This window comes from Chiloscyllium punctatum, chromosome 36 (assembly GCF_047496795.1).
Source record: "Chiloscyllium punctatum isolate Juve2018m chromosome 36, sChiPun1.3, whole genome shotgun sequence".
NCBI lineage: Eukaryota > Metazoa > Chordata > Chondrichthyes > Orectolobiformes > Hemiscylliidae > Chiloscyllium > Chiloscyllium punctatum.
The window spans coordinates 19,657,193-19,684,241 of NC_092774.1; the positions used below are offsets into that span (position 1 = coordinate 19,657,193).

At 45.9% G+C, this 27,049-nt stretch overlaps 2 protein-coding genes across 2 annotated transcripts in view; one reads left to right on the forward strand and one right to left on the reverse strand.

The window, feature by feature from the left end:
* LOC140460860 (uncharacterized) overlaps positions 1-27,049 on the reverse strand; it is a 129,184-nt gene that overhangs the window by 43,244 nt on the left and 58,891 nt on the right. The gene's annotated exons all lie outside the window — the stretch shown is intronic.
* Positions 1,651-27,049, forward strand: part of LOC140460882 (uncharacterized) — a 45,589-nt gene continuing 20,190 nt past the window's right edge. The window contains 3 exon segments of the mRNA XM_072555589.1: positions 1,651-1,793; positions 2,905-4,763; positions 23,624-23,632. Coding sequence (XP_072411690.1) covers positions 3,312-4,763; positions 23,624-23,632 — 1,461 coding nt within the window. The 5' untranslated portion in view covers positions 1,651-1,793; positions 2,905-3,311.

Consider the following 27,049-nt stretch of genomic DNA (forward strand, 5'->3'; position numbering starts at 1 on the left):
AGACCTAAGGGGAAACTTTTTCATGCAGAGGGTGGTACGTGTATGGAATGAGCTACCAGAGGAAGTGGTGGAGGCTGGTACAATTGCAACATTTAAAAGGCATTTGGATGAGTACATGAATAGGAAGGGTTTGGAGGGATATGGGCCAGGTGCTGGCAGATGGGTTTGGGTTGGGATATCTGGTCGGCATGGACAGGTTGGACCGAAGGGTCTGTTTCCATGCTTATGTCTCATGACACTCCAAAGGTTACTGCTTCCAGAGAAGCCTGTTGGACTAAAACCTGGAGTTGTAATTTTAACCTTTATCCAAGTTAAGGTGGATTGGCCATGCTAAATTCCCCATAGTGCCCAGGGATGTGCAGGTTAGGGTGGAATGGCCGTGCTAAATTCCCCATAGTGCCCAGGGATGTGCAGGTTAGGGTGGAATGGCCGTGCTAAATTCCCCATAGTGCCCAGGGATGTGCAGGTTAGGGTGGAATGGCCGTGCTAAATTCCCCATAGTGCCCAGGGATATGCAGGTTAGGGTGGAATGACCGTGCTAAATTCCCCATCGTGCCCAGGGATGTGCAGGTTAGGGTGGATTGGCCATGCTAAATTCCCCATAGTGCCCCAGGGATTAGATTAGATACCCTACAGTGTGGAAACAGGCCCTTCAGCCCAACCAGACTACACCAACCCTCCGAAGAGTAACCCACCCAGACCCATCTCCCTCTGACTAATGTACCTATGGGCAATTTAGCATGGCCAATTCATCTAATCTGCACATCTTTGGACTGTAGGAGGAAACCGGAGTACCCAGTGGAAACCCATGCAGACACTGGAAGAATGTCTGTATGGAGTTTGCACAGTCACCCAAGGCTGGAATTTGACATCCATCTTGGGTCAAATATTGTTTAACAAGGCTCCCGAGAAGTAATTTGGGATGGTTTATGTTAAAAGCACTACATAAATACAAGTTGGCCATGCTGTTGGCCCTCTTTAATGCACCAATGCTATTTACCTCAACTACAGAATGTTACATTCTAACCATAATCAGAGGAATAAGTTACTTCTATATTCCTCATGAGATTTATTAATGACATATTTACATCCTCCAGTTTTGGACTCCCTCATGAATAGAATCATCCCAATATCTAACCTATAAAATCACTTATTTGTTTTAAAGACCCAACCTATTCACCTACTTTTAAAAACCTGTGTCTGTGCAGGTTAGGGTGGAATGGCTGTGCTAAATTCCCCATAGTGCCCAGGGATGTGCAGGTTAGGGTGGATTGGCCATGCTAAATTCCCCATAGTGCCCAGGGATATGCAGGTTAGGGTGGATTGGCCGTGCTAAATTAGGCATAATGTACAGGTAAGATGCATGACTCAGGGTTAAATGTAGAGCAATGGGGATAGGGATGTGGGTGTGGGAGGGTCGGTGAGGCCGAGTGACCTGCTTCCACACTGTGGGGATTCTCTGAAGGGAGGGGGCTTTTGGAAAGTGTGTTCTCCTGCCCTACGCCCCAAGGAGCAGCGCATGCGCAGTGCAGCGTCCCGCAGTCGGTCTTGCCCCGCCCCCTCAACCTCCACTTTTCCTCGCCCCGCCTCCTGTACCGGAACGTTTCCTCGCCCCGCCCCTAGTTCCTTTGTGACGTCACAACGCGGAAGTGGCCCTGTCCGTTTCAAAGTGAATCTCCCTCCCTCTGGGCGACTCTTCATCCTGGGAGGGAGACAGAGATGGGAGGAGGGGAAATTGGTCACTTGGAGCAACTGGAGTGAATCCAGGGAGGGAGCAGACTCCGCAAACTCAGGTATGTGTCTTAGTTACCCGGGTGAGGAGGGACTGAAGGATAGAGATTGGGAAGGGGGGAGGGCTGGATATCTTTTCTGTTTTGATGTTTAAAATGCACACGATTCCCACCAGTAACTGCAACAGGTACAAGTACAGCACATGCAATATTCCTCATTGCAGCTTCAAGCCGGTTTTGCATCCTCTGTTCTTCCTCCACCCTGGCTCCAGCACATTCAGCTTCCTTCCCTCATTCCCATCCCCCCGCCCTGATGTTCCAAGCTGACCCGCAAAAGATCGGTTTATCCCTCCATTCTTTTTGTGGGTTTTGAAAACTTTCCCAATGCTCCTCTTATAAAAGTTGTGAAGTTATGTTGTAGCTGCACCAGACATTGGTTAGGCCACTTTTGGAATGTTGTGTGCAGTTCTGGTATCTCTGCTAGAGGAAGGATGTTGTGAAACTTGAAAGGATTCAGAGAATAAGGTCATTGAATATATCCAAGGCTGGTTTCATCTGATTTTTGAACAACAAAGAAGTGGATGTTTGTGGGGGAAGGCAAGAACACATCTGTCGTCTGCAAGGTGTTGGAAAGGATTCTGAGGGATAGGATTTATGACCATCTTGTGATTGTGAAGGCTGGACTTTCAGAGCATGTTTTGCCCTGACTGGGAGCAGAAGAGTTTGACTGAAGTGCGTCGGTGTTAATGCCTTGATGTCTCATTTTGCTCCCACCTTCCCGGGGTCATTAACCATTTTGTGTATGGTCCTTCCTCAAGAAGCTGCATTGCAGGTTCACCCTGAATTGACACTTTTTTTTTATGCTTCCCAAAATCAGACCTGCTCACTCTCAGCAGGATCCCCGTGTCGTGAAAGATATTCACATTCAGGTGGTATTATCCAAAATTCAGGGAGATGTCAGTCTTGATGTTTTTGCTTTTTCTGCCCCTGTAAGATCCTGAATCAGCACCTTCAGGGGAATTAGTTATATCGGAGTGAGAACAGAGAGTGGGATGGTGCTTTCAATTTTGTGGAGTAACAAAAGACCAGAATATTCCACAGAAAGTAGAATTGCTTGTTCTGAATTTTTACCCTGCCCTGGCAGTGATGACTTTTGTAATCTCTTTTTAAACAGTGTACTTGAAGATTTGAAGATAGAAGCTTCAAAATCAACGCATGAAGTCCTTACACCCGAAACATTGACTCTCCTGCTCCTCGGATGCTGCCTGACCTGCGCTTTTCCAGTACCACACATTTTGACACTGACTCTCCAGCGTCTGCAGTCCTCACTTTGACGTCAATGTCTGACAGTCGCTCAATCCATCGGGACAGGAAACAATTTTCAACTGAGTCTGTGAGAAGCAGCAAAGCGTTTTGGTTCCTGTTTGAGTACGTTTTCAGCATCAGTGGGACTGGATGAGAGACCCTACTGTTGCAGTGCATTGAGTGTGGGGTGTGTAGAAGCATCTACAGCCTGGAAAGAGGAATTGACGGCAGGGAGGGGCTGGAAACGTGTGTGTGCACGCAGCTGAAGCTTCGGCCATGGAGAAACCTGAGGAATCCTGCCCCGTGGAGAAACGGTGGAAGTGTGCTGATGGCGGAAAAAGCTTCCATTTCCCGCCTGCCCTGGAGATTCATCAGCGCATCCACACAGGGGAGGGGCCGTTCTCCTGCCCCGAGTGTGGGAAGGCCTTCAGCAAATGCTCCGACCTGCTGAGGCACCAGCGCTCCCACACGGGAGAGAGGCCCTTCAACTGCCCCAAGTGCGGGAAGAGATTTACCCGGGCCTCCCACCTGCTGAGACACCAGCTGGCCCACACGGGGGAGAGGCCGTTCTCCTGCCCTGAGTGTGGGAAGAGATTTGCCCAGGCCAACAACCTGCTGACCCACCGGAGGGTCCACACGGGGGAGAGGCCCTTCAGCTGCCCCGAGTGCGGGAAGGCCTTCAACAATTCCTCTTCTCTGCTGACCCACCAGCGGGTCCACACCGGGGAGAGGCCCTTCAGCTGCCCCGAGTGTGGGAAGGCCTTCAGCGATTCCCCCAACCTGCTGAGACACCAGCGGGTCCACACGGGGGAGAGGCCCTTCAGCTGCCCCGAGTGTGGGAAGGCCTTCAGCAATTCCTCCAACCTGCTGACCCACCAGCGGGTCCACACGGGGGAGAGGCCCTTCAGCTGCCCCAAGTGCGGGAAGGCCTTCAGCAGTTCCCCCAACCTGCTGAGACACCAGCGGGTCCACACGGGGGAGAGGCCCTTCAGCTGCACCGACTGCGGGAAGGCCTTCAGCAGTTCCCCCAACCTGCTGAGACACCAGCGGGTCCACACGGGGGAGAGGCCCTTCAGCTGCCCCGAGTGTGGGAAGGCCTTCAGCAATTCCTCCAACCTGCTGACCCACCAGCGGGTCCACACGGGGGAGAGGCCCTTCAGCTGCCCCGAGTGCGGGAAGGCCTTCAACAATTCCTCTTCTCTGCTGACCCACCAGCGGGGCCACACGGGGGAGAGGCCCTTCAGCTGCCCCGAGTGCGGGAAGGCCTTCAGCAATTCCTCCCACCTGCTGACCCACCGGCGCGTCCACACGGGGGAGAGGCCCTTCAGCTGCCCCGAGTGCGGGAAGACCTTCAACAATTCCTCTTCTCTGCTGACCCACCAGCGGATCCACACGGGGGAGAGGCCCTTCAGCTGCCCCGAGTGCGGGAAGGCCTTCAGCAATTCCTCCACCCTGCTGAGACACCAACGTGTCCACACGGGGGAGAGGCCCTTCAGCTGCCCCGAGTGTGGGAAGGCCTTCAGGCATTCCCCCAACCTGCTGAGACACCAGCGGGCCCACACGGGGGAGAGGCCATTCCCCTGCACCGACTGCGGGAAGGCCTTCAGCAATTCCTCCCACCTGCTGACCCATCGGCGGGTCCACACGGGGGAGAGGCCCTTCAGATGCCCCGAGTGCGGAAAGGACTTCACGCGCTCCTCCCACCTTCAGAGGCACCAGCGAGTTCACGTACCACTGCAGGGGGGATTGAAGGAATGATGGCTGAGTGCCATTATCGACTGGACTATTAACCCAGTTCCAGGGATCCCGGGTTTGAATCCCGCTGCGGCAGATGGCGCTATACAGGGTATGGGTTGAAATTGCTGAGTGAGGCAATAATTCCTCCAGGTTAAGGCTGTACCAAGGATCCAGTTACAAAGGGACATCTTGGTGGTGACCAATAGTAAAGAAAGTGATGGGGGATGGGGTGGGGGTGGGGGGAGGGGAATGGGGGTGGGTGGGTGTGTGCGCTTTGACTTTGAGCTGTTTAAAAAGCAACTGCTTTTTCTCTGCCATTTTGCTGAGGGGGTTTGAAGCTGTAACAAAGTTGGGTCGCAATAAAGGTTACCTGAACTTGCTGCTGTGCTCGGAGCTCAAAGCTTTCAATGAGAGTCTAAGAGTTTTTGTTTTAAAGCTGCTCATTTCTTTCAGCTTCCTGCACTAAGCTTCCAATGTCGCATATCAGTCGTGAATGAGCAGCCAGTATCGTGAGAACTTGTCAATTTTTCAGGAGTGCCGAGTGTGTCATTTCATCGGCGTTGTAAAGTTTCCTGGCAGCATCAGGAGGTGTGGGCAGTGTTCGCGAGAAATTATGTGGAGAGGCTGATGTTGGACTGGGCTGGATAAAATTAAAAATCACACAACACCAGGTTATAGTCCAACAGGTTTATTTGGAAGGATGAGCTTTTGGAGCGCTGCTCCTTCATCATGTAACTGTGGAGCAGGATCATAACACCCAAATTTTATAGCAAAAGATCAGTGTCATGTAACTGAAATGACATATTGAACACACCAAGATTGCTGTTCAGTCTTTCACCTTTTAGACTGAGTTTCAGGTTTCAGTTCATTAACCTGTAAATCCCAGAATTACTATTAATTCACATTCTCGAGATGACTTAAGGTTTTTTTTTAAAAAAGTGACATCTCAGCCCAGACAATGCATTAAAGGTGTGAGGTTCGAGACTGTCAGTATCCCAAATTTGGAACTAGAACCAGTCTGATTCAAACTGGGAATTTATAAAATATTACACTGATTGACTGCCTGCAGTTTCTGCACATTTTTGAGCAAAGTAGAATGTGTCTGCAAACATATTTCTGCCAATACAAGTTTGCCCAAAAAGTGATGAGTTTGTGCATGAGAGTGCACGTAAGTGTCTGCGCATGTTTGGTAAAGTGAGTGCGTGATGGAGTATACGCTGAGAGAGTGTTGGGGGCGTGTATGTGTGGGTGTCTGAGAGAAAGCGTGTGTATGAGTGAACTATTAAAAGCGAGGGCTTGCGTTTGGCTAAAACAAGGAAGGGAAGCCCATGAACAATTAAGGGTCCAACCCTTTGTTGTGCTGTAAAAGAGAGACAGGGTGGGGTTCAGGTACACAGTTCTTTGAAAGTTGCATCGCTGCTCGACAGGGTGGTCAAGAAGACATTAAGCATACTTGCCTTCATTGTTCACCCCACTGAGTCTCGGAGTTGGGACATCATGTTGAGGTTGTACAGGATGTTGGTGAGGCCACTTGTAGAGTACGGAGTACGATTCTGGTGACCCTGTAAGAGAAGTCTTCCTATGAGAGAGGGTTCGGTAAAGATTTACCAGGAGGTTGCCAAGACTAGATGGTTTGAGTTATAAGAAGAGATTTGGACTTTATTTATTGGAGCACAGGAGGTTGAGGAGTGACATTATTGAGATTGATAAAATCATGAGGAATGGAGGGAAGGTGAATAGCGAAGGGCTCTTCCTTAGTGTAGGGGAAGTCAAGGCTCAGGGGCATATATCTTTAAAGTGAGAGGAGAGAGATTTAAAAGGAACCTGAGGGACAACGTTTTGACAGAGGGTGGTTTGCATGTGGAATTTGGATGAGTATATGCATAGAAAGGTTTAGAGGGATATGGGCCAAACACAGGCAAGTGGGACTAGTTTAGTTTGGGAATCCTGATCGGCATGGATGAATTGAACCGAACGGTCTGTTTCTGTGCTGTCTACCTCTCTGAACCAGAAGTGATCTTATTGAAACCAGTAGAATTCTGAAAGGGGCTTGACAGGATAGATGCCGATAAAATGCTCCTTTGTTGGGATTCTATGACTCCCCCGACAATGTGGAAGCAGGCCATTCAGCCCATTTATTTTATTCTGGCCCTCTGAAGAGTTTCACCCATATCCATTCCCATCCTCTGTATTTCCCGTGGACAATCCACCCTAAATTGCACATCCCTGGTCATTATGGGTAATTCAGCACAGCCAATCCACCCTAACCTCTACACCCTAATCTAGAAATTACCTCCTCAAAAATGAAATTTAAATGCAGAGCTTTTCTCTAAGAAAAATGTCACTCTGAATCAATATTCAGACGCAGACTGAATTCACACCTATTGTTAGAAAAGCTCTACATTTGAATGATATTCTTGAGAAGGTAATTAAAATCAAATTCTGGGATTAACATAGCAAAGAACAGAAACCCATTCGAAAGGTGAAAGATTTAATCTAAAATTGGTTGATGTGTCACATTTCCGTCACGCTAGACTCCTTTGGATATAAATTGTGATCATGATCTCATTCTCCACAACTACCTGATGAAGGAGCAGTGCTCCGAAAGCTAGTGCTTCCAAACAAACCTGTTGGACTATAACCTGGTGTTGGGTGATGTTTAACTTTGTCCATGGGAAACACATGAGGTGTGGGACTGGTAACAGTTCTTATTTTGTGATCTATTCCAAGTGAAATTTCTCCTCTGTGCAGGCACGGGTCAACAGTTTGTTTTTTGTACTTTGTGCGAGGTCGGGCGAGCAGCTTTTAAATCCTTACGTTAAGCAGTTCAAGTAAACTGTCAATCAGCAATTGTATTCAGAGAGTGGTACTTCCAGCTCTGGTAATCCTGTTGCATCAACACAGAGAGGGGGAGGATGTCACATCTAAAGAGCAGACAGAAAAGTTATTTCGCTTGTTCAGTCAGTTCCTCACTCAGGTGAGACTGGATACTGCTTTTAATGGATCATAATTAAATGCTACAATGGAACACCTTAAATTCAAGGAAATTTTGAAATTCTGCATCCTGGGAGCGCGGGGAAATTAGAAAAACAGCTGTTAAAAGCATGTGAACTTTGGGCCCACGAGCTCTCGTGGGAGCAGTGCATTTGCCAAAAACATTTCTGAGGAATTCTGTCTAACTGTTGGACTGAAAGTTGTTTCCCCACTGAACATTAAACAGGTATTGAGAACGTTGTGCATTATAGAGTGTGTTCCTAAGGACCGGAGGAGGATTGAACTTGCCAACGTGAACCACACTTTGCAGAGAGAGGAAATTTCTCCGGATGGAAGAGGTTGATGGAAGTCAACAATTGTCAGATTATTCCATGAAAATAACAGCTGGTATGGGGATCCCAGACGAGAGGAGTCTGTAATGACACACAGAAACAAACCCTTCAGTCCAGGCCAACCAGATATCCTAAATTAATCAAGTGACCCATTTGCCAGCATTTGGCCCATATCCCTCTGAATGCTTCCTATTCATGTCCCCATCCAGATGTATGTTTTTCTTCGGAGAATACTTGGGTGAGAGCCTAGATATGCTATTACTCAGCCTTTCCCCATTGAGCTTCACCTTTCCTTCGTGCTAATTGTAGCTGGAGAAGGCTGAAAGCTGAAAAGGATTTCCTGGGGGGGAAAAAAGCATTTATTCCAGATTGGGCTCAGTGATGGATTTTCTAAAGCTTGGCTATTGTAGATTTCAATCAGACAAAAAAAAACTTTCAGTTGTTCTTGTCCAAGGCAGAGTAGATATTCTTTTAAGGTACAATTGAGATATCTACATTCTTTACAATGTTTTAGCATCATCTTCTTGTGATTCACCAGAGATGCTTTGAAGTGAATTCTGTAAGATGCTTTTCTATTTTATTTAACTTTACTTGGCTCTTTAAGGCAAAAATTTCCTTTTCATGTGATTGGTATTAAAATATCTCAATGTATAATAATGAAGCAGCTCATTTATTCTGAAATTATTTCAATTAGTTGGTCAATTGCCAAATAATAGCTGCACAACTGTTGTCAATATTGATACCCAGGAAAGCTATTTTGTTTAATATATTTCCTTAGTAAAGATCTTATGAAAATACAATCATTTTATAATTTGGATATGAAATAAAGTTTGCAGTGTCTTATTAAATAGTTGAAAGTAACTTTGTACTTAATTGCTCCGTTTGGGATTCAACATTGTGACTTTTATCAAAGTGATCTTTCACAATTTATGGTGAGTTTATTAACAAACGAACGTTGCCATTTGCTCTTGAATTACCACAAATTCAATTTGAAATTCTTGAATGAGTTGAATAAGGGGTTAAAAAGTGAATATTTATTGCATTTTTTCTGAAATTCTCTGCACTGCCATTGTATTTGGTTAAGTGTATGTAACCCTCTTCAAAACTTTGTATTTCTTTGATATTGCATTTGTCAGTGCTACTGCCCAAATAGCCTAAAAAGAATGTTTTGGCACTTGGTGAAGTTGTGAATTTTTAGTCTAGTAACATTATTCAATTGTGAAACAATCTGAAGATTAATTTAGGCACCTACAAGAACGTCAAAGAGATTGTGATGATAGAAAGTCAACATGTAGAATTGCCAAAGAAATGTCAACTGTGGCTGCTCTTAATTTGGTACAGACTAAGTAGAGATAATGGCACTGTACTCTGACAAGACAGAGACTTTGGGAGGAGAACAAAAATAGGAATTTCTACTTTAATATTGATGCTCCCATTTATATCTCTCAAAAGGACAGTGTTTGGTCCAAAAAAATTAATAATGGCTCTTTAGTTGAATTTTCCTTGCATCCGCATATATCTGGAATCGTTTTCTTTTCAAGAATTTTGCAATTACCTTTGCCATTTACTGGTTACATCACCCCTTCAAGATCATTTCAAATCGTAATAACTTGCTTATTTTCTTAGAAATTAACTATCTCAAGGTCACCTCAAACCCCTTTTTCAAAGTGGCTGCACTATTTCCAATATGGTCATGCTTTGTAAATATTACCATATACCATTAATTATGTCCAAGTCTCCTTAGATTTCAATGTATCGTTTTAAATATAAAAATGCCCCGTTACTTGTAGCTCAGCCCTTTAAATGTGTTATGTGTTCTCCCCCCGCAGCTGCAGAGTGAGACAGGAGAGTTTGTTTTTGTGAATGAACAATTGTAGCGCGAGGTGGCTGTGACTTGGTGACGGTGAGGCTCCCGGGCCCCGCCCATCCCCGCCCCCGGCCCCGCCCACACCACCCCCGGCCCCGCCCACACCACCCCCGGCCCCGCCCACACCCGTGTGGAGATCCTGTACAACCTGAACATGATGTCCCAACCCTTGTACTCAATGGTGTGAACAATGAAGGCAATGGTGCTAAATGCCTTCTTAACCACCCTGTCTACCAGTGATGCAACTTCCAAAGAACGATGGAACTGAACCCCACCCCCCCACCCCCCCCCCCCCCACACACACACACACACACACACACACACACCTCTCTATTGCACAACATGAGCCAGGGCCCTATCATTCTGTGCAAGTCCTGCCCTTCCCTGTTTTAGCAGAATACAACCCCTCGCTTTGATTCATACCTTGCTCATACACATCTGCTCTCTCGAACCACACACACACACACTCTCTCTGACACACACAGGCTCATACTCCATTACACTCATTGTACCAAGCAAACACTCGACGCATGCACACACATGCTCTCTCATGCATGCATGTGCACATACACAACTCAATGGGGTGAATTTGTATTGGCAGAATTGTATTTGCATATATATTCAACTTTGTGCACTTTTTGAGCAATCTGCAGAAAATCAATCCATGTAATATTTTATAAATTCCTACTTTGGAAATAGAACTGGTCTGATTGAAGATTGGGATACAGATTCAATGTTCACACCTTTAATGCAATATCTGAACCCAGCTGTCACCTATTTTAGAAGACCTTATGTCACCTTGAGAATGTGAATTTAAAAAAGCTCTGGGATTAAGTATTAATGTACCAAAACCCGCAACTGCCTCACTCAGCAATTTCAGCCCACACCCTGTCTCCAAGTAAGTGTCTCCCTGCCCATCTGCCAGGAGGTGGGGGTTGGGGCATCTGTGTAGAGTCAACCACACTGATGTGGGTCTGGAGTCACGTATAGGCCAGACTGGGATGACTGAGTGAATCAGATGGGGGTTTTCTCACCACCCCCCCCCCCCCACCAAAAAATGGTTTCACTGTTAGATTCCAAACTCCAGATTTCTGACCAAATTCCAATTCCACCATCTGCCACAGCGGGATACAAATCCGGGATCCCTGGAACTTGGTTGATAGTCCAGTCGATATTGGTACTCGGCCGTCGCTCCTACAATCCCCCTGCGATAGCTCCTGAACTTGCTGGTGGCTTTGCAGGTGGAGGGAGTGGGTGAAGGTCTTGCCGCACTTGGGGGCAGGGGAATGGCCTCTTCCCCCGTGTGGACCCGCCAGTGCCTCAACAGGTTGGACGAATTGTTGAAGGCCTTCCCGCACTCAGGGCAGCTGAAAGGCCTCTCCCCCGTGTGGACCTGTCGGTGCCTCAGCAGGGACGGTGAACTGTTGAAGGCCTTCCCCCACTCGGGGCAGGGGAATGGTCCCTCCCCCGTGTGGACCCATCGGTGCCTCAGCAGGGAAGAGGAATCGCTGAAGGCCTTCCCACATTCGGGGCAGCTGAAAGGCCTCTCCCCCGTGTGGATCTTGCTGGTGGGTCAGCAGTGCAGAGGCCTGGGTAAAGCCTTTTCTGCACTTGGGGCAACTGAAGGGTCTTTCCCCCCCCCCCCCCCAGTGTGGCTACGCTGATGAGTCTCCAGGGCAGATGGGACACGAAAGCCTTTCCCACAGTTGGCACACTTCCACGGTTTCTCCAAAGAGTGGCATTCCTCTGGTTTCTCCATGGCCAAAACTTCAGTGACATACAAACGTGTGTACAGGCCCTCTCTGCCGTGAATTCCTCTTTCCAGGCCGTATAGTTGTTACACGCTCCACACACACACACACACACACTGCACTGCAATGGTAGGGTCTCTCATCCCAGTCCCACTGATACTGAAAATATACTTAAATGGGACCCAAAAACCTTTGCTCCTTCTCACAGAATCATAGTTGAAAATTGTTGCCTGTCCCGATGGATTGAGTGACTGTCAAGACATTGATGTCAAAGTGAGAACTGCAGACGCTGGAGAGTCAATGTTTCCGGTATAAGGCTTTCATCTGTTGGTTTCGAAGCTTCCTCCTTCAGATCTTCAAATATTCTGCAAAAACAGATTACAAAAGTCCTCACTGTCAGCGCAGGGTAGAAATTCTGAACAAGCAATTCAACTTTCTGCGGAATATGCTTTTCTTTTGTTGTTCCACAAAATTGAAAGCACCATCCCACTCTCTCTCCCCCTCTGTTCTCACTCCACTCTAACTAATCCTCCTGCATGTTCTGATTCAGGATTGTACAGAAACAGAAGAGCATTTTGGATAACTCTGCCTGAAAGTTAATATCACAGAATCATAGCTGAAAATCGTTGCAGTCCCAACGAATTGAGTGACTCAGGCAGTGACCACTACAGACATTGGAGAGTCAGTGCTGAAAAGTGTAGCGCTGGAAAAGCACAGGAGGTCAGGCAGCATCCGAGGTGCAGAAGAGTCAACGTTTTGGGCGTAGGCCTTTCATCTGTTGATTTTGAAACTTCAGTCTTCAGATCTTCAAGTACTCTGATAAAAAGAGATCACAAAAGTCCTCCCTGTCAGTGCAGGGTAGAAATTCAGAACAAGCGATTCAGCGGAATGTTCTTTTGTTATTCCATGAAATTGAAAGCACCACTCCACTCTCACTCATTCTCCTGAAGGTGTTGATTCAGGATTTTATAGGGACAGAAAAGCAAAAATATCACTACTCTGAATTTTGAATACCTCCATCTGAAAGTTAATATCTTTCACAGCATTCGGATACTGCCGAGAGAGTGAGCAGGTCAGATTTTGGGAAACAAAATAAACTGTCATTTCAGGGTGAGCCTGCAATGCAGCTTCTTGAGGAACAACTTTAGCATGAAATGGTTAACGTACATGGGAAGTTGGGGGAAAGGCACCATCAAGACATTACTTCCCTGGGCACGATGGGTAACTTAGCACGGTCAATCCACTCTCACCTGGACAAAGTTGAACAAGCCTGGTTGTTAAGTCTTTCATCGTTTAGTACAGGTTTCAGGTATCAATAATATGTAAATCCCAGAACTTGGTGTCAGCCATCTTCTCAAGATAAATTAAGGTTTTATAACAAAAAGTGACATCTCAGCTCAGAAAATGCATTAAAAGGATTGAGGCCAGAGTCTGTCTGTATCCCAATCTTGAGTCAAACTGGTTCCACTTCCAAAGTGGAATTTAAAAAATATTACGTGTACCGACTGCTTGCAGATTTTGCGCAAAAATGCACAATAAAATGTATCTGCAAACATGATTCTGCAAATACACATTCAACCCCCATTGGACATGTGTGCGCATGCGTGCGTGAGGGAGAGAAAATGTCTGTATCGGTGCTGTATATCTCTACGTCTATTTGATAACAGATGCTTCGCTTCTGTTGGTGTAAATATTGTTGTAAATCATAGCTGGGTGCAAATGGTAAGATGTAAGGGAGAGATAATTCGTCAAGTAGAGCAGTATAAAAATCCTGGGAGACCCCTATTTCTGCTTTGCTTCCTAATGAACAAACATTAAGCCTGAGCACCGATAAGTTTTTAATTTTGTTTCATTTTTCTTGTTTGATTCCATGCTATGATTATGGTCTGTGCCTGGTCGGTTGACAGGCTGGGGGATTGTGGGTTGGGGCTTGATTGACTGAATGTTTTATTGTTCCGGAAGGTGTAAAGGTGGGGTCAAAGCTTCAGCAGAAATTCAGCAGAGCTGAGAACAGACCAACATCTTACTCTGTGGGAACAGGGAGATCAGAGGACAGAGAAATCAGGACCTGAAATCCAAGCTGACACCAGGCTACCCTGTGAATAGTGCTTTGATGAGCAGTGCCAACTCTCTGCCTTTACCTTGCTTCCCATTTGACTATCCCCTCAATATTCAGGATCCAATCCTTGTCAACCTGAAGCCATGTCTCTGTAAGGAGTCTCAGATCATAATTATTCACTTCAGTGTGTGCAGTCAATTCATTCACTTTAGTTACAATGCAGCACACAATCAGACAACATTTGATTAATCTAGTCTAATTTGTCTGCATGTGCCCCATATCCCTCCGAACCCTTCTTATTCATATCCCCATCCAGATGCTTTTTAAATGTTGTAATTGTACCAGCCGTCACTACTCCCTCTGGCAGCTCGTTCCATACATGCACCACTCTCTGTGTGAAGTTGCCCCTCAGGTCCCTTTGAAATCATTCCCCTCTCACCTCAAACATATGCCCTCGAGCTTTGGACTCCCTTACCCTGGGGAAAAGACCTTGGGTATTCACCATATCCATGCCTCTTACAAACGTTTATCAGGTCACCCCTCAGACTCTGATGCTTCAGGTGAGGATCTAAAATTTGAATTTAGGGTATTGTCAGACTCAACAAGTATATGTAGATTTTTACTAACCACAAAATGGCTTTTCAATTTAAAATAATACAACAAAATGGCTGAGAATAATGATTGAACTCTGTGAACTTGTCCTGCTGTTTTGCAGAATTAAGCTACAATCCAAAGATAAGAGGACAATGGAGTTTGTTTAAAATGAACACGGACACATTAATTGACCATTTGAACTAACCTTGAGCTGCTACCATGGCATGATGATTTATGTAATTAAGACCCCGTCCCCAGGAAATATCATTGGATTAACCTGCTCTAAATCATGTCACCTTATTACATTTGATTGGTCTTTTCTTGTAATTAAGGCTGTACTGTCTCTTAAAAAACCTAAATAAATAACGTGTCATTTTCAAATGTAATTGCACAACTTCACCATGGAACACAGAAGCTTTAATCACTGTGTTGTTGGACAGAATTGGGTCAAGATGCCTTATTAAACTGGTAACTTTGCTTTGTACAGACTGCATTTCATTGATTCTTTAGACCAATCGCGAACCAAAAGGCCCCTTAAGAGGGGTCTAGATCTTCACTCTGGATAGTTTGACGTAGCCAATTAACCCTAACCTGCACATTCCTGGGAACTATAGGTAATTTAGCATGGCCAATCCATTCTAAGTTGCACATCCCTGGACACTATGTGTAATTTAGCACAGCCAATTCACACAAACCTGCACCTCCCTGGGCACTGTGAGTACTTTAGCATGATCAATCCAACCTAACCTGGACAATGTTAAAAAAAATCACACACACCCAGGTTATTGTCCAACAGGTTTATTTGGAAGGACCAGCATTTGGAGTGCTGCTCCTTCATCAGGTGGTTGTGGAGAATAAGATCATAAGGTACAGAATTTATAGAAAAACATTACGGTGTCCTGCCACTGAAATGATATATTGAACAAACCTGGATTGTTAAGCCTTTCATATTTCAGAATGGGTTGCAGGTATCATTAATATGTAAATCCCAGAACTTCCTGTAAGAAACTTTCTTGAGATAACAAGGTTTTATAACAAAAGGTGTCATCTCAGTTTAGACAATGCATTAAAGCTGTGAGGTTAGAGTCTGTCTGTACCCCAATCTTGAATCAGACTGGTTCTATTTCCAAAGTGGAATTTACAAAATATTACTGGATTGACTGCCTGTGTGAACTGCCGAGTCTCATCCACCAGCTGAAATAACTGGATAGGGTAGGGCTTCAACCCCACAGTGCAATGAATTCCCATTTTCCACCAAAATCGCAGATGTACTCCCTTTACTCAGTTGCTCTCTCACAAATGCAAGATTTCATTGTATTCTTCTGCTCCCAGTAAGGGCAAAACATCTTCGAAAGCTGCTCTGAAACTCTAGTCTTCACAACCACACTTCTGCTTTCACCAAAGACGATTAAGAGTCATACAGCATGGAAACAGACCCTTTGGCCCAACTTGCCCGTGATGACCAGATATCCAAAATTAATCTAATCCCGTTTGCCAGCATGTGACCCACACGGCTCCAAACCATCCCGATTCATGTACCCAGCCAGATGCATTTTAAATATAATCGTACCAGCCTCCACCAATTCCTCTGGCAGCTCGTTCCACGCATGTACAACTGTCTATGTGAAAAAGTTGTCCTTCATGTCTCTTTTAAATCATTCCCCTCTCACCTCAAACATATGTCCTCTAGCTTTGGACTCCCCAACCCTGGGGAAATTCCTGATGAAGGGCTTTTGCCCAAAACGTCGATTTTCCTGCCCCTCGGATGCTGCCTGACCTGCTGTGCTTTTCCAGCACCACTCTGATCTAAACTCTGGTTTCCATCATCTGCAGTCCTCCCTTTTGCCTAGGTCGAACCCTCTACCTGTCTCCACCTGTGCCCACTTCACCACCCAGCACACCCTTTATCTGCATCGCCCCCTGCACCCATCCCCAATCCTGAAGAAGGGTTACACCCGAAACGTTGACTTCTCCACCTCCTGATACTGCCTGACTTGTTGTGTTCTTCCAGCCTCCTACCTATGTATCTTGCCAATTGAGACACAGACCTGGAGCAACGTTTCCAGAGTCTGTCCGCATCCCGACACACTCCCTTTCCTTTTAGTTGCTGCAAGTCAACAACTGAATCCCAGAATGAAAAAAATAAATGGAAAAGGTGACAAGAGAAGAGAGTGCCGTACTCCCAGATAATGGACAGAGGGAGGAATTTGCAGTCTGGGATGAAGCTCAATATTCATTCAGACACGAGCAGCAGCAGCTTCAGAACCTCATGGTCCAACTTCCGCATTCAGACAATGGGGTGACTCTGATTGGCAGGAGGACCAACGTCCTTCCGGTCCTCCTGTGCTCCCTATTGGTCAATCAAAAGAAGGTCTCGCGTCTTATTTGCCGATAGCGATTAGCATGCGCACCAGTTTTTGCTGACACCAGCGAGCAGGCGTACTGCGTTGCTGACACCGGAAAACATGCGCAGTATGCTCTTTGAGGCTGCTGCTGTTATTGACAGATTTGAAGTGTCCAAATGCCAACAGGGAAAAAAAGGGGTAGAGCCACAATTTTTTTTTCCCCTGTGGTTCGACATTTTATTGCTTCTGCGTTTTGTCTGGTTACTCCACTTTTGTATGTCTTTTGTCCTTGTTGAGAGGGAGTGTGCCCCAATGAGCTGTCTATGGGATGGAGCTGTAACCAGTTACACAGACTGAAGTAACATTATAGTATTCGCAGCAGGGAGTAACTGCACACATTTCCTGAGTGTGATCACAGTTTCAATTGTTCATCAGAAACAGGGAGCCAAAAGGACACCAGAACGACAGAGAAGTCGTAGAAATGCGGGGACTGTGCTAACGGATTCCATTCCCTGTCGGTCCATGAGATTTATCAGCTCAGTCACAGGTGGGAGAGGCAGTTCTTCAAAACATTATTACAACATTATTTCCCATTGACAAAAACACATTCACACTGCCTGATTACCTTGAACTTGTACAAGTGCCCTGTCATCACATCTTTAATCATAGCTTTGAACATTTTCCCTATGACATATGTTAAGGTAAATGGTCTGCAGTTTCCTGTTCTCGGTCTCCCTTTTTGAAGAAAGGAGTTTTCCAATCTACAGAAACCTTCCCTGAAACTAATGACGTTTGGAAAATTAAACCAATGCATTAACTATATCACCAGCTAGTTTTTCTTTCAGGGTCTAGAATGAAATCCTTTGGACCCCTGGGACTTGTGAGCTTGTAGTTCCAACAGTTTACTCAGTACTACTTCCCTGGTAATTGTAATTGTCTTCAGTTCCTCCTTCCCTTTCAATTCCTGATTTCCAGCTAGTTCCAGGCTGTTACTTGTATCCTCTCTAGTGAAGACAGATTCAAGCTCTTTTTAATTCACCGACCATCTCTTTATCCTCCGTTATTGAATCCCCAGACTCATTTTTTACAGAACCAACACTTAGCTTTTCTTAAAAAAGTAAACAAAGTGATGAAACTTTCCTTCCTGTTTTTATATTTTTGGCTAACTTTCTAACTCTAATTGCTGTTCTCCTGCCTCCATTATTCCTGATGTTTGCCCCAGCTCTCAACTCTCACATCAACCTGTCTGCATATTCTATAGAACTGACCTTGGTTAAGTGTTGCAAAACACACAAGGGCAAATTTTTCATCTCCAGAAAGTCTTAATACTGAACACGATAACATTCACTTTGAAATATTGTTCATTCAAACTTCACAAGCACACCCTCCAGATTCCAAATCCCACAATGACACCCAGTTTTGTGATGACCTTTAATTTTGAAGAGAAATTTGAATATCCAGTGATTAACTGGAAGAACTGTTCGAGGTTTTCACATATTTAAACAAAAACAAATCAGCTGGATTAATTTAGCAGAATAGCACGTATGGCTTTAAATTGTAAATTTAGTTTTCTTTTGAGTGACAGAGCAGGTCCACACCAGATGAGGATCTAATACCTAGATTTAGCCTCTTGTCAGGAGCTTTTAATAACCTCAAAATAGCATCTCAATATAAAGTAATGTAGGCTTCAGGCTGCAAATTAACACTATGTTTAAAATGGCTAAAAGCTGCATTTCTGCATTCCTGAGCTAACTGAATTGCAGATTAAGCAAACAATGCCTTCTTCATTGTATGGATCTAATTAAGACATTACTAACCATCCTAGCTAACCTTGAAGCACAAGTATAAGGACATTGTTCCCAGGAAATATCATTGGGTTCGTGGGCAGCACGGTGGCACAGTGGTTAGCACTGCTGCCTCACAGCGCCAGACACCTGGGTTCAATTCCCGCCTCAGGCGACTGACTGTGTGGAGTTTGCACGTTCTCCCCGTGTCTGCGTGGGTTTCCTCCGGGTGCTCCGGTTTCCTCCCACACTCCAAAGATGTGCAGGTCAGGTGAATTGGCCATGCTAAACTGCCCGTAGTGTTAGGTAAGGGGTAGATGTAGGGGTTGCGCTTCGGCGGGTGCGGTGTGGACTTGTTGGGCCGAAGGGCCTGTTTCCACACTGTAAGTAATCTAATCTGTTGTCCACTATGTAACTTTATTACATTTTATTGGATTATTCTGTAATTAAGGCTGTACTGTCTCTTAAAAAACATATGAAAATTGATATTTTATTCCAAGTTAATCACACAGTTTCTCCAAGGAACACAGAATCTTTTAATATCTGTGTTGCTGGACAAATCTTTGCCCGGCCGTTACAAATTAAAGTGTGAAACCTTGCTGAAGCAGACCATAATCCTAGTGTTCATTTGACCGATCTCGGAACTGAGAGACCCCTCCCGGGGGTTGAGATCTTCAACTCTCACTGTGCTTTTGGTGTGACCCATGATTACAGAGACTTGTGGGAACGGAGAGGATTTTTAACCCCCATGGGGCAGACGAACACTAATGCTGTTTTGTCCAATCAATCTGGCAGCTATCAAGATGTTCAGCTCATGCCAAGGCAATGGATACAGTCTCCAAAGGAATGAGCAGATGGATGCTGCTGCCAAGCGGGCAGCCTGACACCTCAAACCTCTGGTCCCATTGGGTCCCCAGCAAAACCCCGACAGAGACAATATGGGGATAGAAATGCCAGGCCTGGGTATGGGACTGAAATCACAGGGTGCGCCCCCTGCTGAGCAGCACAAACTATGGCCTCAAACAGGGTACTCCCTCGATACTCAAACCGAAATGTGGGTGACCCCTGATGGACTACTTTGTGTTCCTTCTTTGCCTCTGCCTTTTTCAATTGATTATGTGCAGTATTGTACACACGTGGGCAAGGAGGGAATGGTTAATACTGTATTACAAACCTGGTGTCACCCAGATTTCCAGAAAGCAGATAGGAAAAGAGCTGAAGCATGTTTAATTTGTTAACAAACTACTTGCATGGTTTAAGAGGGATGCCCTTAGGTTGTTAACCACCTCCTTGCCTGGTGGGCCTTTTTACTTGTCTACAACTTGCTTTTAGAGTCATAGAGATGTACAGCATAGAAACAGACCCTTTGGTCCAACCCGTCCATGCCGACCAGATATCCCAATCGAATCTAGTCCCAGCTGCCAGCACCCGGCCCATATCCTTCCAAACCCTTCCTATTCATATACCCATCCAAATGCCTCTTAAATGTTGCAATTGTACCAGCCTCCACCCTCTGGCAGCTCATTCCATACACGTACCACCCTCTGCATGAAAAAGTTGCCCCTTAGGGCTCTTTTATATCTTTCCCCTCTCACCCTAAAACTATGCCCTCTAGTTCTGGACTCCCCGACCCCAGGGAATAGACTTTGTCTATCTATCCTATCCATGCCCCTCATGATTTTATAAACCTATAGAAGGTCACCCCCAGCCTCCGACGCTCCAGGGAAAACAGCCCCAGACTGTTCAGCCTCTCCCTGTAGCTCAAACCCTCCAACCCTGGCAACATCCTTGTAAATCTTTTCTGAACCCTTTCAAGTTTCACAACATCTTTCCGATAGGAAGGAGACCAGAATTGCATGCAATATTCCAACAGTGGCCTACCAATGTCCTGTACAGCCACAACATGACCTCCCAACTCCTGTATTCAATACTCTGACCAATAAAGGAAAGCATACCAAACGCCTTCTTCACTATCCTATCGACCTGCGACTCCACTTTCAAGGAGCTATGAACCTGCACTCCAAGGTCTCTTTGTTCAACAACACTCCCGAGGACCTTACCATTTAGTGTATAAGTCCTGCTAAGATTTGTTTTCCCAAAATGCAGCACCTCGCATTTATCTGAATTAAACTCCATCTGCCACTTCTCAGCCCATTAGCCCATCGGGTCAAGATCCTGTTGTAATCTGAGGTAACCCTCTTCGCTGTCCACGACACCTCCAATTTTGGTGTCATCTGCAAATTTACGAACCGTACCTCTTATGCTCACATCCAAATCATTAATGTAAATGACAAAAAGTAGAGGGCCCAGCACCGATCCTTGTGACACTCCACTGGTCACAGGTCTCCAGTCTGAAAACAACCCTCCACCATCACCCTCTGTCTTCTACCTTTGAGCCAGTTCTGTATCCAAATGGCTAGTTCTCCCTGTATTCAATGAGATCTAACCTTGCTAATCAGTCTCCCATGGAGAACTTTGTTGAATGCCTTACTGAAGTCCATATAGATCACATCGACAGCTCTGCCCTCATCTATCCTCTTTGTTACTTCTTCAGAAAAACTCAATCAAGTTTGTGAGACATGATATCCCACACACAGTGTCATGTTGACTATCCCTAATCAGTCCTTGCCTTTCCAAATACATGTACATCCTGTCCCTCAGGACTCCCTCCAACAACTTGCCCACCAATGACACCAGGCTTACTGGACTCCCACCCTTCTTAAACAGTGGAACCATGTTGGCCAAGCTCCAGTCTTCCGGCACCTCACCTGTGACTATTGATGATAATATCTCAGCAAGAGGCCCAGCAATCACTTCTCTAGCTTCCCACGGAGCTCTAGGCTACACCGGATCAGGTCCTGGGGATTTATCCACCTTTATTTTTCAAGACATCCAACACTTCCTCTTCTGTATTTTAGGGTGTAGCTTAGGGTGGATTGGCAGTGCTAAATTACCCATAGTGTCCTGGGATGTGCAAGTTAGGATAGATTAGCCATGGGAAATACAGAGAAATGGGTTAGGTATGGGTGGGATGCTCTTCAGAGGGCCAGTGTGGAATAGATGGGCTGAGTGGCCTGCTTCCACATTGTTGGGATTCTATGACTCCCACCACAAAGGAGCATTTTATCGGCATCTATCCTGTCAAGCCCCTTTCAGAATTCTACTGGTTTCAATAAGATCACTTCTGGTTCAGAGAGGTAGACAGCACAGAAACAGACCCTTCGGTTCAACTCGTCCATGCCGACCAGGATTCCCAAACTAAACTAGTCCCACTTACTTACATTTGGCCCATATCCCTCTAAACCTTTATATTCATGTACCCATCTGAATGTCGTTTCAATGTTGTAACTGTCCCTGCATCTACCACTTCCTCAGCAAGTTAATTCCATATGCAAACCACCCTGTACCAAAATGTTTGTCCCTCAGGCTCCTTTTAAATCTCTCTCCCCTCACTTTAAAAAAATATACCTCCTCGTTTTGAGCACCTCTACACTAAGGAAGAGCCCTTTGCTATTCACCTTACCTCCACTCTTCATGATTTTATAAATCTCAATGACATCACCACTCAACCTCCTGCACTTCAGTGAAAAGTGTCCCAGTCTCTCCTTATAACTCAAACCCTCCAGTGCTGGCAATGTCCTGGTAAATCTTTATTAAACCCTCTCTAATAGTATTCTTCCTATTACAGGGCCACCAGAACTGTACTCAGTCCTCTCCAAGTGGCCTCACCAACATCCTGTACAAGCTCAACATGATGTCCCAACTCCAATACTCAATGGGGTGAACAGTGAAGGCAAGTGTGCTAAACACCTTCTTGACCACCCTGTCTCCCAGTGATGCAGCTATGCACCTGAATCCTCCCATGTCTCTGTTCTCCAACAAGACTCAAGGCCCTACCACTACCTGTATAGGTCCACCCTTCCTTGTTTCAGCAAAATGCAACCCCTTGCTTTTATTCATACCTCTCTCATACATATATACACACACATACACCCCCCAACACTCTCACAGGCTTATACTCTTTACCAAGCATGCACACAAACTCACATGCACACACACAAATAACTCTAAGAAGTGAATTTGAATTGGCAGAATTATGTTTGCAGATACATTCTACTTTGCTCAAAATGTGCAGAAACTGCAGGCAGTCAATCCGTGTAATATTTTATAAATTCCTACTTTGGAACTGGAACCAGTCTGATCCAAGATTGGGGTATGACAGACTCGAACCTCATACCTTTAATGCATTGTCTGAGCTGTCAGCCTTTTTAAAATAAAACCTTAAGTCGTCTCAAGCACGTAGCTTAAAAGATGTTCTGGGATTTACATATAAATGAACCAAAACCTGCAATCCATTCTCAAAGATGGAAGACTTAACAGCAATCTAGGTTTGTTCAATATATCCTTTCAGTTGCATGACACTGTGAGCTTTTGCTATCAATTCTGTGACTTTTGATCGGGCTCCACAGCTACCCGGTGAAGGAGCAGCACTCCGAAAGCTAGTGCTTCCAAATAAACCTGTTGGACTATAACCTGGTGTTGTGGGATTTTTAACTTCATCCAGGCCAGTCCCCCACCTGCTCCTCCACCTCGTTTCCATTGAACACAGCCCACACCTCCCGATGCTGCCAGGAAACTTTACAATGCCGAGGAAATGATGCACTCTACAATCCTGAAAAACTTACAATTTCTAATGATACTGGCTCCTCATTCACTGCTCCATCTGACAGACAACATTGGAAGCTTAGTGCAGGAGGCTGAAAGAACTGATCAGCTTTAAAACAAAAACCGCTTGGAGCTCAAAGCTTTCAATGAGAGTCTGAGCCAGGGGGTAAATTCAGGTAACCTTTATTGCAACGCAACTTTGTTACAGCTTCAGATCCCCCTGCAAAAAGGCAGAGAGAAAGTAGCTGCTTTTTAAACAGCTCAAGTTGAAAGTACATACACTCCCCCCGCCAAACCCCCCACACCACCCCACGTTCTTTACTATTGGTTAGCACCCAGTCGTCCCTTTGTAATTGGATCCTTGGTACAGCTATAACCAGGAGGATGTGTTGCCTCCTCACTCAGCAATTTCAATCCATACTCTGTCTCCAAGTAAGTTTCTCCCCTCTCATTTGCCGAGCGAGGAGGGGTGGGGCAGTGTAGAGTCAACCACACTGCTGTAGACCTGGAGTCATGTGTAGGCCAGACCGGGTAAAGGATGCAACTTGGCCATCACAGTTTCAATTCCCCTCCAGGTGAACTCGCTGGTGCCTCCGCAGGTCGGAAGAGCAGGTGTAAGCCTTCTTGCACAGACAGCAGGTGAACGGCCTCTCCCCCGTGTGAACCCGTCGGTGGGTCAGCAGGGCGGAGGAATTACTGAAGGCCTTCCCGCACTTGGGGCAGCTTAAGGGCCTCTCCCCCGTGTGGACCTGCTAATGCCTCAGCAGGTTGGAGGAATTGCTGAAGGCCTTCCCGCACTCTGGGCAGGGGAACAGCCTCTCCCCGGTGTGGCTGCGCCGATGAGAGTCCAGGGTAGATGGGAAACAGAAGCTTTTCCTGCAGTCATCACACTTCCATCGTTTCTCCAAAAGGTGGGATTTCTCCGGTTTATCCATGACTAAAGCTTCAGTTACACACAAACACGCATACAGCCCCACCCTGCCGTCAATTCCTCTTCCCAGGCCGTATAACTGTTTCAGGCTCCACACTCAGTGCACTGCAACAGTAGGGTCTCTCATCCAGTCCCACTGATGCTGAAAACATACGCAAACAGGAACCAAAAAGCTTTGCTCCTTCTCACAGAATCAGAGTTGAAAACCGTTGCGGTCCCGATGGATTGAGAGACTGTCAGACATTGACGTTAAAGTGAGGACTGCAGACACTGGAGAGTCAGAGTCTAAAAGTGTGGCGCTGGAAAATCACAGCAGGTCAGGCAGCATCCGAGGAGCAGGAGAGTCAATGATTTGGGCATAAGACCTTCATCTGTTGATTTTGAATCTTCCAACTTCAGATCTTCAAATACTCTGTAAAAAGGGATTACAAAAATTATCACTATCAGTGTAGGGTAGAAATTCTGAACAAGCAATTCTACTTTCTGCAGAATATTCTGTTCTTTTGTTGTTCCACAAAATTGAAAGCACCATCCCACTCTCCCTTCCCCTCTGTTCTCACTCCGCTCTAACTAATTCCCCTGAAGTTGCTGATTCAGGATCTTACAGGGGCAGAAAACCAAAAACATCAAGACTGACATCTCTGTGAATTTTGGATACCTCCACCTGAAAGTTAATATCTTTCACAACACTGGGATCCTGCTGAGAGTGAGCAGGTCTGATTTTGGGAAGCAAAAAAAAGTGTCAATTCAGCTACAATGCAGCTTCTTGAGGAAGGACAAGACACAAAATGGTTAATGACCCCGAGAAGGTGGGAGCAAAATGAGACACCAAGGCAATACCACAAATACACTTCAGTCAAACTCTTCTGCTTCCAGTCAGGGCAAAACATGCCCTGAAACTCCAGCCTTCACAACCACACTTCTGCTTTCACCGAAGACAATTAGAGTCACACAGCACAGAAACAGGCCCTTTGGCCCAATCTGCCTCAGCTGACCAGATATCCTAAATTAATCTAGTCACATTTGCCATCACTTGGCCCCTATATGGGCCGGGTGATGACAGCTGGGACTAAATTGAGTTGGCTATCTGGTCTGCAAGGACGAGTTGGATCGAAGGGTCTGTTTCCGTGCTGTACATCTCTATGACGCCAGTCGCATTTACCATCACTTCGCCCTGACCCATCTGAACCCTTTGTATTCATACACCTTTCCAGATGCCTTTTAACTCCAGGAATTGTACCAGCCCCCACCACTTCCTCTGACAGCTCATTCCATAAACGCACCACCCTCTTCATGAAAAAGTTGCCCGAGGTCTCTTTTACATCTCCCCACTGCCCTCACCCTGAATCTATGACCCTCCAGTTTGGGACTCTCCCATCCCAATGGAAAGACCTTGTCTATTTACCCTATCCATACCCCTCATGATTTTATCAAAGTCTCAGACTCTGGCGCGATGGGGAAAGCAGCTCCACCCCATCCTTCTGTCCCTCCTCTCCCGGGTAATTAAGAGACATACCTGAGTTTGCAGAGTCTGCTGCCTCCTTGGATTCACTCCAGTTGGCACAAGTGAACATATTCCCCTCCCCCACCATCCCCCCACTCACCACGCACCTCCCCCCTCCCATCCCCCACACACACACACACACACCACACGATGAAGAATTGCCCAGAGGGAGGGAGTTTCATGCAAACTGACAGGGCCACTACCACGTTGTGACACCTTCAATGGGTCAGGGGTGGGGTAGGGAATGGGAAAAGGGGCGAGAGGAAGGGGTGGGGCGCGGCCGGCCGGCTGGCTAGCCTGCACTGCCCTGCACAGTTTGCAGGAATTCCTTCCCTTCACAGAATCCCCACAGTGTGGAAGCAGGCCACTCGGCCCGACGAGTCCACACTGACCCTCCGAAGGGTAACCCACCCACATCTATTCCCCTTCACCTGTTGCTCGACTCCCTGACTATCACACCTAACCTGCACATCCCTGGGCACTATGGGTAATTTAGCATAGCAATTTCCCCCCTAACCTGGACAAAGTTAAAAATCACAACACCACATTATAGTCCAACAGGTTTATTTAGAAGCACTAGCTTTTGGAGCACTGTTCCTTCATCAAGTGGTTGTGGTGAATAAAATAATAAGACACAGAATTTATGGAAAAACATGACAGTGACCTGCTACTGAAATGATCCATTGAACAAACCTGGATTGTTAAGGCTTTCATCTTTACAAATGGGTTGCAGGTTAGCAGTGCCAACCCTTTACCTTTACCAAGCTTCCCAGAGACAACACCCTCAATATACAGAATCTAATCCTTGCCATCCTAAAGTCATGTCTCTGTAAGGAGTCTCAGACCATAATTATTCACTTCAATGTGTGCAGTTAATTCATTCAATTTTGTTACAATGCAGCACACATTCAGACTCACCGTTTCAGTTTTTGTGATCTTTAGAATCCAGTTTTGATTGCTGGTACATTTACTCTCCTTGTCCCTTTCTCTAATATTCATTTCCCACATCACCTCACTGCTCACCGGCCTTGATTTGGATTGGCCATGCTAAATTGCCTATAATGATGACGGATGTGCAGGTTAGGTGGTTTAGCCGTGGGAAATGCAGGGTTACAGTTACATTGTAATAGAAGCAGGAGAAGGCCATTTGGCCCATCCAACCTGCTCCGCTATTCATTAAGATCATGGCTAATCTACTCATCATCTGAGATCCTCCTCCTTGCATTGTCCCAACTACCTTTAATTCCCCTACCATGCAAAAACCTATCCAACTGTGTCTTGAATATACTTAATGAAGCTGCCTCCACTGCTTCCAGGGGCAGAGAATTCCATAGATTCACTACACTCCAGGAAAAGCAGTTCCTCCTCATCCCTGTCCTAAATTTACTCCTCCTAATCTTGAGTCTGGTTTCATTCACCAGCAGAAATGACTCAATAGGTAGAGCTTCATC